Below are 13,328 nucleotides of genomic sequence, written 5' to 3'. Positions count from 1 at the left end.
TTTCTTAAATATTTTATTTTTTAGAACAAATGGTATTAATAAACAATGCAGAAGTCGAAAAAGAACAAGAAATGAAGCTAGTTTAGAAATTCGTACTTGCTCAGAAAATCGTACTAGTTCAGAAAATTATTCTAGTTCATATGAAGAGCAAAAAAGCATGTATGCTGACCGACCCACTACATCTGTAAGTATGCTATGTACATTTATATATATATATATATATATTTGTATAATAAACGAGAAAAGTTATACTTCAACAAATATTGTAGGCTTTATACCGACCTGCACCTTTTAATGATGAGCCTGAAGCAGTGGAAGCTAGAAATAAATGTGATTATTCAATTAGAATTACCAAAGAAATGGCTGAAAGTGGAAAAGGTAATTTATTTATTTTTTTAATGAAATGACTAAATGAAGTCTGAAAAATTGTACTTACATTTTTTTTTATTTATTTGTATGGATTGTAATGTTGCTTTTATCTGTAAAACTTTTATCAGCAATTTTTTTTCGTAATTAGATTTTTTTAATGACTAAATTTTTTAGGAATCTTTTCAATTTATTGACTTTTTAAAGTTAATTTAGACATATTTTAATATACATTCTTTATTATATATGTTACTGTTAATTAAAACCTTTTGTTATGTAAAATAGTTAGTTATAACATAAATAATGAGTAAAATCAATTATGAAGTAAAAAATACTTATGCATTTTGGTTTAACGAAGATTTGGTTTATTTCATACAATAGAAACTAATGAATTATTAAAATTAAAATAATGATGCAACAGATTAATTCTTTAAATTCAGTGAAATTTCTTACCTGCATTTTTCCAGATATGACACATATTTGGTGAAATGTGGATTCAATGTTTTTTGTATCAAATTTCATAATTCTTGAAATTAATTTATTCTCTTTTATGTAATAATCCTACAGTATTTTTAATATCTCAGGTACTTTTCGTATAAGTTTATTCATTTTTTTTTTTTTTTGTTCAAGTAAATTTATTTTAATTTTCAATATTCATGTTTAGCACAATTTATTATTTATAAAATTCTTTTTTTTTTTTTTTTTTTTTTCATTCCAAGCTTGTGTCATGTATAGATTGGAGTGGAAAATATTTAAATTTTAAATTAACTGTCATGATAATTTTTTTTAATGAAAAAAGATACATAAATTGATTATATGTCATAAAATTTGAAATCTTTTCTAAATAAATATGAAAAAGTACTATTCCTTGCTTATCTATAAAAATAATTGTTTATTTATTTGACAGTTTATCATTAATTAATTTATTGAAAAATTAGCCAAAATGAAGTTACTAATTTATTATTATTTTAAAGGATTTCATCTATTATCCTGGCTATTTATAAATTAATAAATTTATGATAACATTTGAAAATAAATATTAAAATAATAACATATGTATAGGAAAATTGTGAATTATACAGATATAAATGATATCACAAATTATTTATAGTAATACAGATTTATCCTTTATGCCATATATATCAGTTGAATTGTGAAGAAATATTTGTTTTATTATTATTTTTGAATTATTTTACACATTTCCCATTTAAGTTTTGTATATAATTAAAATATATTTATTTAGAATGTTGAGAAAGTACGTTCATTTAATTATTCTACTAATTTTTAATTGTATTAGAATTATAAAAGTTATTTTTATTGCACTGTTGATTGCTATGGGCCTTATATTTGCTTCACTATTTTTTGTTCCAATTAAATTTGTGTAAATTCAGTTTATTTCCTTACATTTTGTTATTTATTTAAATATTTTGTATATGCAATATGTAAAAACATTGAATTTTATTGTTTATAATTTTTAAAAAATTGGCCCTAAAATTATTAGTAAATATATGTCAGCATGCATTTGCTTCTCTGTTATTCAGTGCATTTTAACTTGTGTAAAAATAATTTTTCCAGATTTTTATAAACAACAATGTTTTGTGATTATTGCTTAAACATCTATAATTTTTTAATGATTATATCATGTTTTTATAGCTCCACGACCAATCCGAGTATACGCTGATGGAATTTATGATTTGTTTCATCAGGGACATGCTCGACAGCTTATGCAAGCCAAAAATTCTTTCCCTGATGTATATCTTATTGTTGGAGGTAAGAATAATTATAGTTTTCTATTTAGAATGCAATTTTTTATTAGTAAAACAAGTAATGTGCATTATTAAAAATAATAATTAATTATAAATTAAATTTTTTATAAAATTGTGATGTTTTATAAATAGTTTCAGGGTTTTTTTAAAAAAAAATTATTATTATTGAATAAATTTTTTGCTTTTCATTTTGACTAATGTTTTCACATTGTGGTTAATCAGAATTGTAAATTAGTATTTTATACTAATGTTTTCCTAATTACTAATTATTGCATACTCATTACTTACTTATTAATTTTAGGATTTATTGCCTTTGATGAACATCTGTTTGCTAGTCATCTATATTTTTAAAATGATTGGAAAAGCAAATAACCTTTCCCTGGGCCACAAATACTGAAGTGATTTCACTCATGTAATTTCATGTAAAATTGATGTAACTTATAGTAATGTTAATTATATATCAAATCAGTGATATTCTTTTCTCAATTACTATTCATTTCCCTGAGATATTACAAAAGTATTACTTCATTGTGCATTCTCTGTGGGGAGCTTTGGCAGAATTGGCCAGTCAATACCACTAAATAAAATATCTAATGTACTGATTTTGTCAATTCTGATTATGTATGAAAACTCACAACCCCAAGATGCATCATGCAGATATATCTACCTTTTCCTCCTCCAATTCTGAGAAATAATACAAATAAAATTTCAATAGAGGCCCCTAACTTCAAAAACCGGATTGATTTCATCAACTTTTGTTCTAGTTAGTTTAGTTTTTTGTTTACTAGTTTTACTTTGTTTTGTTTACTTTGTTTTGTTTACTTTGTTTTGTTTATTACATATCCAATCAGAATGATCTATCATTATTATGCAATCAAATTTGAAATAGTACTTTTTATTGTTTTTATAAGATGCATTTCATCAAAATTTGTTGACATTATTAACGTCATTGATAAGGTCACTGAAGATGACTAATAATAATAACATTATTTCATTCTTGTCAGTTAGAATTTATTAGCCTCATCTTATCACAACAAAAACATAATAAATATTTTCTAAAATAACATGAATTTGTAAAATAATGATGAAGCATTCTAATTGTTTAACTGTTCTTCAAAAAATAAGAAGTTGATGAAGAAAAATTGAGGAAATCATTCCAGTTGTTGAGGTTGAGGGTTATGTGAAAATTTCAGTTTGAATATATCTCAAAATGAGGTGGTTGAAGATAAACAATCATTGATAATATATCAAGAGATAATAACCTTGAAACAAAATTTTTGGGAATTATCTGGGAACTCAAGTTGGGTTTTTCTTCATAGAGAGTGTAAAAAAAATGAGTAAATTTTGAGAAATATGGGATTTGTTATAATATTTCTAAAAGTCGTGACTTTTATATGAAATAATTTTTGAAATCAGTCCAGTTGTTGTGTTTGGTAAACTCTGTTGCAGGATTTCACCATACAGAATATATAATTAAGTATTGTTTTTCTAAATTTATATAAAAAATGGAGTATATATGGAGTACAAAAATATTTTCTAAATTTATATCAAAAAAGGATATATATATTTATATCAAATATATAGACCCTTGATGACATTCCTAGAGATTTTGAGCTTTCATATGAAACCAAAATTATTGAAATCACTTCCATGATTTTAGCTGGTGAATTCTATTGCAAGATTTCTTCATAGGAAATATGTATTATAAAATGCTTTTTCAGTTGCTCTTAAAAAAGAATAATGAAGCTGGGGAGGCAACTTTCTATTACAATTCTAGAGGTTATGGGCAGGCATCTTTTTCTTAATAATAAATGACATAGATTTTTATATTTCCTCTTAATTTTATGAAGTTGGTAGTGACATTGAATTTTACTATAGTAGCTTTTATTTAAAATTTTTAATTTTTTAAGAACATTTAAAAAATGGAGTAACTTACTCTTCTTCCAAACCTTTTTCTTCATTTTTAAGACAATTTTTTTTTATCCGTATTCAAGTGAATTCTTTGGTGCAGAATGGACTGATCTAGCTTTTGCCCCATTAAAACAAATCACACTTACTTCCCAGTGTTACATTTTTTTTTCTGTATATAGCAGTAATTTATTGACAATATATAGAATGTGATAAAAATATACACATTTTCAATAATTTCTACATAAATACTGAATAGCAATCTGGCTCTATATCTTATTCTAATTAATATATTATATATTTGCAGTTAATCTATTATTTTGGGGTTTGAATTAATATAAGTTTATTTTGATAACACAGTGATGGAGACGAAGAGAAAAAAAGATCTCACAATCATTAGATCACCTTTAATAAATTTTGATTAATAGATACATTATTCATAATGTGTGTAACTCAAGAGCTCATATATGCTTATAGATATGAATTATCTGGAATGCTTGGCAATGCTAGCTTACTATAAATAATATGAATTGAGATTTACGTTTATGAATTTGAATTATGAAACTTTGATATGTTTTATTAATTTTTCATGAATTGGTCGACAACTGTTTATTCTTTTTTTGGAACACTTTGTATATGAGTAATTACTAAAATTTCACTTCATTATTTACTTTTCAGTAAACAGTGATTTTCTTACTCATCAACATAAGGGAAAGACTGTAATGACAGATTTTGAACGTTATGAAGCAGTAAGACATTGCCGATATGTAGATGAAGTTGTGAGAGATGCGCCTTGGGTACTTGATGACAAATTTTTAGAAGAAAACAAAGTATGAAAAATAATCTGTTCTATAATCCTAACATTTTGTGTATCTTTTATTTGAGCATGATGCAAACATTTTTAATTAGGAAGTTCTTTGCTGTTCTTGATAGTGTTTTTAATACTCTGAGGTGACATATGTCTTGGGATACCTCCTAATTATGTGTTGGACTTCTTTTTACCTGGCAAAGTGCAGCAAGTTGATGTGGCATGAACTCAATAAATTTTTTAAAGTCCCCTGCAGAAATATTGAGATATACTGGCTCTATAGACTTTATATATGTGAAATGTTGTTATTGCAAGATTTTGTGTACAATCTGATTTCTCTATTACTCTCTATAAATGTTTAATGGGATTCATGTCAGTCAATTTAGATAGCCAAATCATTCGCTGGAATTGTTTATCATGTTCTTCAGACCATTTGCAAACAGTTGTAACCAGTGATTTGCTACATTATCATCCATAAAAATTCCTTCATTGTTTGGGTATGTAAAGTCCATGAATGACTGTAAGTGGTTTTTCAAGTAGTTGAACATAACCATTCCAGTCAATGATCAGTTCATAGGACCAGAGAACCCAGTCCATTCCATGTAAAAACAGCTTACACAGTGCCTTGTTGACAGTTTGGACCCATGACTTTTGGGGTTCTCTGTTTCGATCAAACCCTGCCATCAATTCTTACCTGTTGAAATCATGACTCAACTGACTAAGCGATGGGTTTCCAGTTGTGTAGGGTCCAACCGATAAAAAGCACTCTAATCAGTCTTCTGCTGTCATAGCCCAATGAAGCCAAATTTCACAATCTGCTGCATTTCTCGCATTGATTCCTGCAGTTATTACACATTGTATTGCTTGTCTGCTAATACTAATAATTCTTCACGCATGTTACTGGTCTCAGTCATTAAGTTCAGGGATTGGCCTCTTTGTTGTCCATGGTGGGAAGTTATGCCTGAAATTAGGTATTCTTAACTCACTCTTAATATTGTGGATCTCAGAATGTTGAATTTCGTAACAATTTCTGAAATGGAATGTCCTATGCATTCTAGCTCCAACTACTACTCCACATTCAAAGCCTGTTATTTCCCTTTATGTTGCAACAATTATGTCTGAAACCTTTTCACGTGAATCACTTGAATAGAAATGAGAGTCTTGTCGATACTCTATCCATTCATGCATTTTGTACGAGATATCCCATGATTTTTTCATCTCAGTATAATTACAAAACCAAAAGTTTGTAGAAAGTCATTTGTTAATTTCTTAAAGTTAGTTGATCTCTTACTAATATTTTATATTTAGTGTCTTATGTTCAGAATTTTTTTTTTAATGTATGAAGTAAGATGATATACAATGTTTAGAATTGTAAACATAGATATGAATTTCAGCATATATATATTGCATTATTATCAACTGTGTTCCATGATGTTCAGTTAGTGAATTATACCCTTTCCTGATTTAATCTATTTTGGATTTGATTTGTATACTATCTAGCTTGTTTAGCTTCATTTCTAATTAATCTCCTTTGAATCATTTTGTTAAAAGTTTCATTCACTTGCTGTTCTCTTCCTTGTATATTGTAAGAAAAATTGTACACTCTTTGAAATTGTTTTTTTCTTATTGCAAGAAAAAATTGTTTTATATCAGAATGAATATAGAAGCATTAAGCTATACCTAACTGGAAGATGTTAATTGTTTAATATTGAAAACATCATCTTCGTAAATGCATTGTCACATCAGCAAAAGATAAATTAATTTTTTATATCATTTCTTTACTTTAGCAACACACACATGTATATAATTTAATGATATATCTTAATGTAATTTAAATCCTAATTAGTTCCTTTTTTTTATAAAAAAAATAATCCAGATTACTTTATCTTAAAACTTTTTCTTATTTCCTAATCCAAATCCTACATTTTTTATTGAATTATTTCCAATGCACACTGTAAAAAGTTGGTGACAATGCAGTTCTCACACTGGATAAAAATCCCCAATGCCACAACATTCTTTCTGAAGAAACCTATGGTTCTCATGCTGAAATTGAAATGTGTCAAAGAAATCCCTATAAAATTCTCTTAGTGAAATCCTGAGGGAAAAACTTTTCGTACTTTCTCACTTTTGTCCCAGTGTGAAAGAACTCATTTTTCACTGTCTTTCCATTATATAAATCATGCTCTCTTGTGGAAAGTAAATTAAAATTAATTCCAAATTTGCCTTCTGGTCAATCTGACATCTGCCAAAATATTTTACACTCATATGTAATATAGATAGATTAGTTAAATTTGGCAATAGTTATTTCTTTCAAACCTGAAGTATTAAATTGAATCTCTAAATTTTGCACCTAAAACTTTTTGGATTGAGAAAGTTCAAATCTTTTTCAATTAGTTCATTTAAAAAAAAAATTCAAATATCACTTTTTAAAATTTTATAGATAGACTTCGTAGCTCATGATGATATTCCTTATACAATGGGTGACGATAATGATGTTTATAAACATATCAAAGAAAAAGGAATGTTTGTTACCACTGAACGCACAGAAGGTGTTTCAACATCTGATTTGGTAGCCAGGATTGTCAAAGATTACGACATGTATGTGCGTCGGAATTTAGATAGAGGTTATACGGCGAAAGATATGAATGTTTCATTTCTTAATGTGAGTTGTTTTCTTTTATCTAGTTAATATTTTTATTACTAATAGAAGAGATTTAATAATATTCTAACAGTTTCATATCTAATTTCCTCCAGGAAAAGAAATTTTTATTACAAAATAAAATGGACAAAATAAAAGGAAAATTTGAAGACAAAAGGCATGAAATTATACACAAATGGGAAGAAAAGTCTAGGGAATTCATTAACAATTTCTTGGACTTATTTGGAAAAGATGGTAGAATAGTAAGTGTTTTTCTGTATGAAATTTCAGTTTGTTTATTTGATTATTACTATTTGCAGCTATCAATTCTAAAATTAATTTGCAAAAAATTGTCATTTATTTTATCTTTTGACTATTAATAACTGTCTCATCTACCTTGCAGTGCAATTTTTCATAAAAGTTTTTTTATATAGTTTGCTCACAAAAATTTAATAATTATAAAATTTTAATGCTCGGTTTTAAAAAAAATGTTGATTCTGTTTTGCTATCAGTATAATTGATGTGTATTTTTTAAATGAAATATTGAGACAAATATTTTTTTTGTGTAATTCCTTCAAATTTTATTATTTAGTTGTAGGATTATTCAACATTTGTAGAAATTGATGAATCGCATAATTTGACTTTCTAGATTTGAACAAAGGAATGCAATTAATTTTAGCCTTCTTTTTGATGAGTCAAGCATGAATATCAGCCATAGTATTTAAATATTATCAAAGTATGTTGGAGACATATCAAATTGAAACCATGACATTGTGTTCTTGTATTCCTGTAAGAAATTCCATTCAATTTCATTTCCTTCTCAAATAAATTTATTTCAACCATTTTGCAATCAGTGTATAAATCTGAAAAATAACTAATGATTTTTGAAGTTATTATACTTAATTTTTTTATACTATATTGCAATAATAATTAGAGCATTTATTGTTTTTTAGAATACTTTTTGGAAAGAGAGTAAAGGAAGAATTAGACAAGCACTATCACCTGCAAGCACACCACCAAGTAGTCCTAGTCGCAGAAGAGCTCGCTCTGCATCACCACCTGCAAAATTTCGTCGTATGGAAAATAGGCCAAGTAGGACCCTATCTTCTGAAGAAGACCTGTCAGATGATGAATTTGATTGGTTGAGGGCCAATACAAAAGCTTAACACAACCTTCTTACTGGCAACTTTCTTGTTCATTTTATTTGTCATCTGCTTCTTTAGTTGTATAGTTTCTTTTTCAAGTTGTTCTCTCTGTCTCTTTTTTTTCGAAAAGACAATGTGTTGAATACCAAAACCTTGTGGGAGAAGGTGTGAATCGAAAATGCAATATTCTTATTTATTATTCAAGACTTTTGAAGCATTAGAATTGTATGTCATAAGTAAAAATCATCTTTTTTTTATTGCACTTTTAAATCAATACTGTATTTAAAATTGACTTTTCAATTCTACTATGCACTTACATAATTATTAATAAAAATACTTTTAAAAATATCTGTAATTCTATTTTTTTTAACTGTGTTAGTAAAAGTACAGCTAATTTTTTTTTTTTTTTTTTACTGTGTAAGTACAAAGATTAATTTATTTATAGTTCATATTTCAAACTATTTTTAAAAATTATGCAATGTTTTCTAAAAATATTTTTAATTTTGCCTTTCAACTGGATTGAAATTGCATTGTTCCAAATAGTTTTAGAAATTAAAAATTTGTACCAATATTTATGTTTGTAATGAAACGATAATTTTAAAAGAAATCACTGTATTTATTAGATTCTTTTTGTTAACCTATCTGGATCCCTGGTATTTTAAATTAAGATAATATTTGTAACACATAGGTGAAAAGAGCTGCATTAAAAAAAGTGCTTACACACTGTATCTACCAATGTTTTGTAAGTTTTTAATTAATTTCAAATAATTGATTGTTTGCAATTTTTTTTTCAATTTAAATTATATAGTAAAGGAAGGGTATCCCCCCCCCCCTAAAAAAAATTATCTCTCTTAATAAATCTGCTGGACAGATGCATGTTGAATAAAATCTTAGCACCTTTTTATTCCTTCTTCATGTTGACTCATGAAAATGGACTGGTAAATGGAACATATACGTTTTAGTATAAGATTATTATGTAGTAATTTGTGTCTTTATCTTTATTGATCTTGAATGCAATTTGAGGTTTATCATCAGTAGTTCTAGTCTCGCAGTATGATTTTTGTTCCTTTTTAAAAAAATAATTTTATATTTGCACAGTAAAAAGATACTTTTGAAAAAATGTTTGTATATTGATTGATGGGGAAAATATGCAACTTATATTATAATGAGAAATCTAAGTTTTTATTGTGATATTCAAAGTAAAATGCACTTTTTCTGAAATTTTTAAGCAAAACTATTTTTAAAGCTGAAGAAAAGTAATACTAGGTTGCTGTTACTGAAATTGTTTGAATTTTCTATGTCTCTTTGAAAGAGCAGTTTTTGATGATTTCTGATATTGAATCATTTTGATTGATTGATATTTTATTAAAGATGTATTGTAAATATTAATTTAATTGTAGGCTTGTATTTAGTACTTTGCAATATACAGCTTTATCACTACCTATGTATATAAAAAGAATATTGTTCACTTTAATATAACCTTTATGCAGCTATTTCTTTTTTTGTGTAAAGATGTATTTCTGTAATTTTTTTAGGACCCATGTCTTGAACACAACAATTTCTTCCTTTTTAAAAAATATCAGTAGTGACTGAATAATTTTTTAAAAATATGTAGACATATAAATGTTTAGTTTGTCAATGTAATGGGTTCAGATACTAATATAATATTTTGAAAAATAATTTGTTATTGAATATAATTTTTTTCCTTCTTTTTGCTGGCTATTTAATTTATTAATTATCCTCACGGCAACAAAGAATTTTCGGTAAAATGCTTGCTTTTTGTACTTAAAAACCACTCTTTTCCTTCGATATTTTAAAAATTATATTTACATCTACTTAATGTTAAAATATATCAGATTCTTTTAAAGAAAGTAATACAAAACTTATGAATATTTCTATTTCTTTGTAAAATTGTAATTTATGTCTGTGAAAGGGATGTTTTAGCTGTTTGGAGTTGCAGCTCAACAATTCCATTTTAAATGAAATATTTAAAATCTTTTTTTTCTTTCTTCTTTTGGTTTAGTTCCTTTGCAATGTTTATTTATTCACTAGCATGAAAGCTAGAAAAGTATGTTTTGTGAAATTAGATAAAAATTCATTCATTTTAAATTAATAATAACATTTTGTCTAATGTAAATTATTTTTAGGTTACATTACATATTAAGTTGGAATGAAATTGTTTAAAGGCAAAAACTTTTTTTCATTCCAAGGATTGTTTTCATGTAATATGTACTTTTTTGTATTTTATCATTCCTGATTGTTTTCTCAGCTTTACTATTAGATTGAAAGTGATAACTAATTTCTCTCTGATTTGCATTTAGTATTTCATGTGCAACACATTTCTTATTCTACATGTTTATTCAAAACATTATTTAGTTGTTAAATATTTATTTAATTTAAATATTTTTCAAAACAGATTGAAATAAATACTTGTTTTCATTTGTTCCAGTTTTACTAGTCATAACTGTCAAATTTTGAAACAGTTATCGTAAATATATTTGATTTATATTTTATGATATTATTTATTGTTGTAAGTTTTGAATGAAGAAAGATATAGAAATATTTTAGAAGCTTTATATATATGTGTGTGTATGTGATTGTAAAATGTGGCCTATTTTGTATAATATACATATATAAATATATATATAAAGAGTTGTACATGAATCACAAGAGAAAACAGTCAATCTTTGTTACAAGTTGAATTATTTGTATAATGGTCATTGTAATTTCTTTGATATTCAAAATTTGCTTCCAAAAATATTAGAACAAAAAAAGAAGTAAAATATGTATATAAATCATCTCTACATAATTTTCTTGTCACTTTATACAAGATGAACCTCTTGCCAAGTTTCTGGATAGGTGTGTTAATACAAAATTTCATTAAGGAATGTTTCATCATAAAGAGTGATTGGGGAAAAAAATTTGACTTGTTTTTAGTGATTTACAGAAATTTTAGTTTTCTAGTGATGTATTTTTATTAAGATTTGCTTCCTTAATCTTTCAGTTCACAAATATATTTTTTAGTTTAATTGAAGAAAAAAATTATCTTTTAGATTTTTCTCTTATGTCAATTAGATATCTAAATAATTCAGTATGTGATCCATTATTGTAAAAACAGATTCAAATGTTGCTGCGTCAGAATATGTTATGAAAGATATTCTTTTTATAAAATAAAAAAGAATTTAAACTCCATTGTATGTATTGATTTTGTTCATATTTCAATAAGTTCATATATTATATCTTGCACGTATCTTTTTCTTTTCCTTGCATTACAGCAAGGTATTTGGAGTTTTACTACTACCTTTTGAAACTTTCATGCATATTAGTGATGAAAAATAAGTATTTCCAAGACAGAATAGCTTGTTATTCTATAGCAATAGAAAAACATATATTACATTGCTATACATAACACATACAGTGGGTAAAAAAAGTTTCCGTACACAGCTATGACTGTTAATAAAAGTTTTAATTTTGGCACAAAATATTTTGTTATGAAAGTGAAAATTTTAAAATTGGTTTAACACAATTTCATTTATTATTTATGAATATTATAAAGGAAAAACTATGAAGAAAATTAAATACTTAAATTAAAAGAATAAAAAAAATGCCACTAATAAGGAACAAAAATAGTTTCTGTACAGTATTTATATAGTACATGAAAGGACTTTTTCATGTTGACCAACTTGCATTTAATGATCGGTAGGCCTTCCTTTGGCCTTTATCACTTCTCTCAAATAGTGTGGCATAACTCCCATCAGTTTTTTTTTTTTTTTTTTTTTTTGTTGTTGTTTCTGGAGAAATACTACTCCAAATGTCTTGAATAACCCTTTTGAGTTCAACCTTGTTCTTTATGTCACATTTTTTTAGTTCACGATCGATTTCTTCCAATAAATATCCTATTAGGATTAAATCGGGAGACTGGGGAGGACAATGAAGCTGTTTTTTAACATTATAGAGACATTACTCTTGACAAATCTTGGAGATGTGCTTAAAATCGTTGTCCTGCTGAAAAGTAAAGTCCATTCCAAGGGACAGTTTATCTGAACGTTTTGTTTTAGAATATCAAAATGTATGTACCTATCCATATTTCCATTTATAAAACATAAATATCTGACACCAGCAGCACTTAAACACCCCCAACCATATTCCAACCATCACCATGCTTCATAGTTCCAGATAAGTAACAAATGCTGTTTTGATTCCCTCCAGATCATAACTCGATCATCTGACCCACGGATATTAAATTTTGATTCATTACTAAAAAGGACCGATTCCCAAAAAGATAGAGGCTTGCTTATATGCTTCTTTGTTAACTCGAGACGTTTTTTCTGTAGCAGAGACTTATAACAGGCTTCTTACGGGTCCCACATCCATTATAACCTTTTTTTAAAATGACATTTCTCACTATTTAAGATGCGAATTTAATGTTGTAATTAACCATTAAATCAGTTGCAAGTTGAGGTGCACCAATCCGAGGGATTATCTTGCAACTTATACATGATATTTCTTTTATGCAAGCTATTTAACTTCGGAGTTCTTCCGGGTCGATCTCTATCCTCAAATGTTTACACATCACGGTATCTTTCAATAATATACTGCACTGTAGACTTTGGTTTGTAAGTCATTTCACTGATTTTTTTTTTCATAAATAATCCATTTTTTCGCAACCGAATCGCTAACTCTCGAATGGATTTCTG

General features: G+C 26.6%; 1 protein-coding gene across 6 annotated transcripts in view; it reads left to right on the top strand.

Annotated features, from left to right (window-relative positions):
• LOC129968683 (choline-phosphate cytidylyltransferase A-like) overlaps nucleotides 1-11,817 on the top strand; it is a 63,419-nt gene extending 51,602 nt beyond the window's left edge. For all 6 annotated transcript variants that reach the window (XM_056082821.1, XM_056082824.1, XM_056082822.1 and 3 more), the window contains exons 3-9: nucleotides 25-184; nucleotides 270-378; nucleotides 2,020-2,136; nucleotides 4,719-4,870; nucleotides 7,289-7,510; nucleotides 7,603-7,749; nucleotides 8,440-11,817. In XM_056082821.1, coding sequence (XP_055938796.1) covers nucleotides 25-184; nucleotides 270-378; nucleotides 2,020-2,136; nucleotides 4,719-4,870; nucleotides 7,289-7,510; nucleotides 7,603-7,749; nucleotides 8,440-8,652 — 1,120 coding nt within the window. In that variant the 3' untranslated portion in view covers nucleotides 8,653-11,817. The remainder of the gene's footprint in view (nucleotides 1-24; nucleotides 185-269; nucleotides 379-2,019; nucleotides 2,137-4,718; nucleotides 4,871-7,288; nucleotides 7,511-7,602; nucleotides 7,750-8,439) is intronic.
• The last annotated feature ends 1,511 nt before the right edge of the window (nucleotides 11,818-13,328 follow it).

This window comes from Argiope bruennichi, chromosome 5 (assembly GCF_947563725.1).
Source record: "Argiope bruennichi chromosome 5, qqArgBrue1.1, whole genome shotgun sequence".
NCBI lineage: Eukaryota > Metazoa > Arthropoda > Arachnida > Araneae > Araneidae > Argiope > Argiope bruennichi.
The sequence above is the reverse complement of the archived record's forward strand: the minus strand, read 5'-3'. Positions and strand labels throughout refer to the sequence as shown.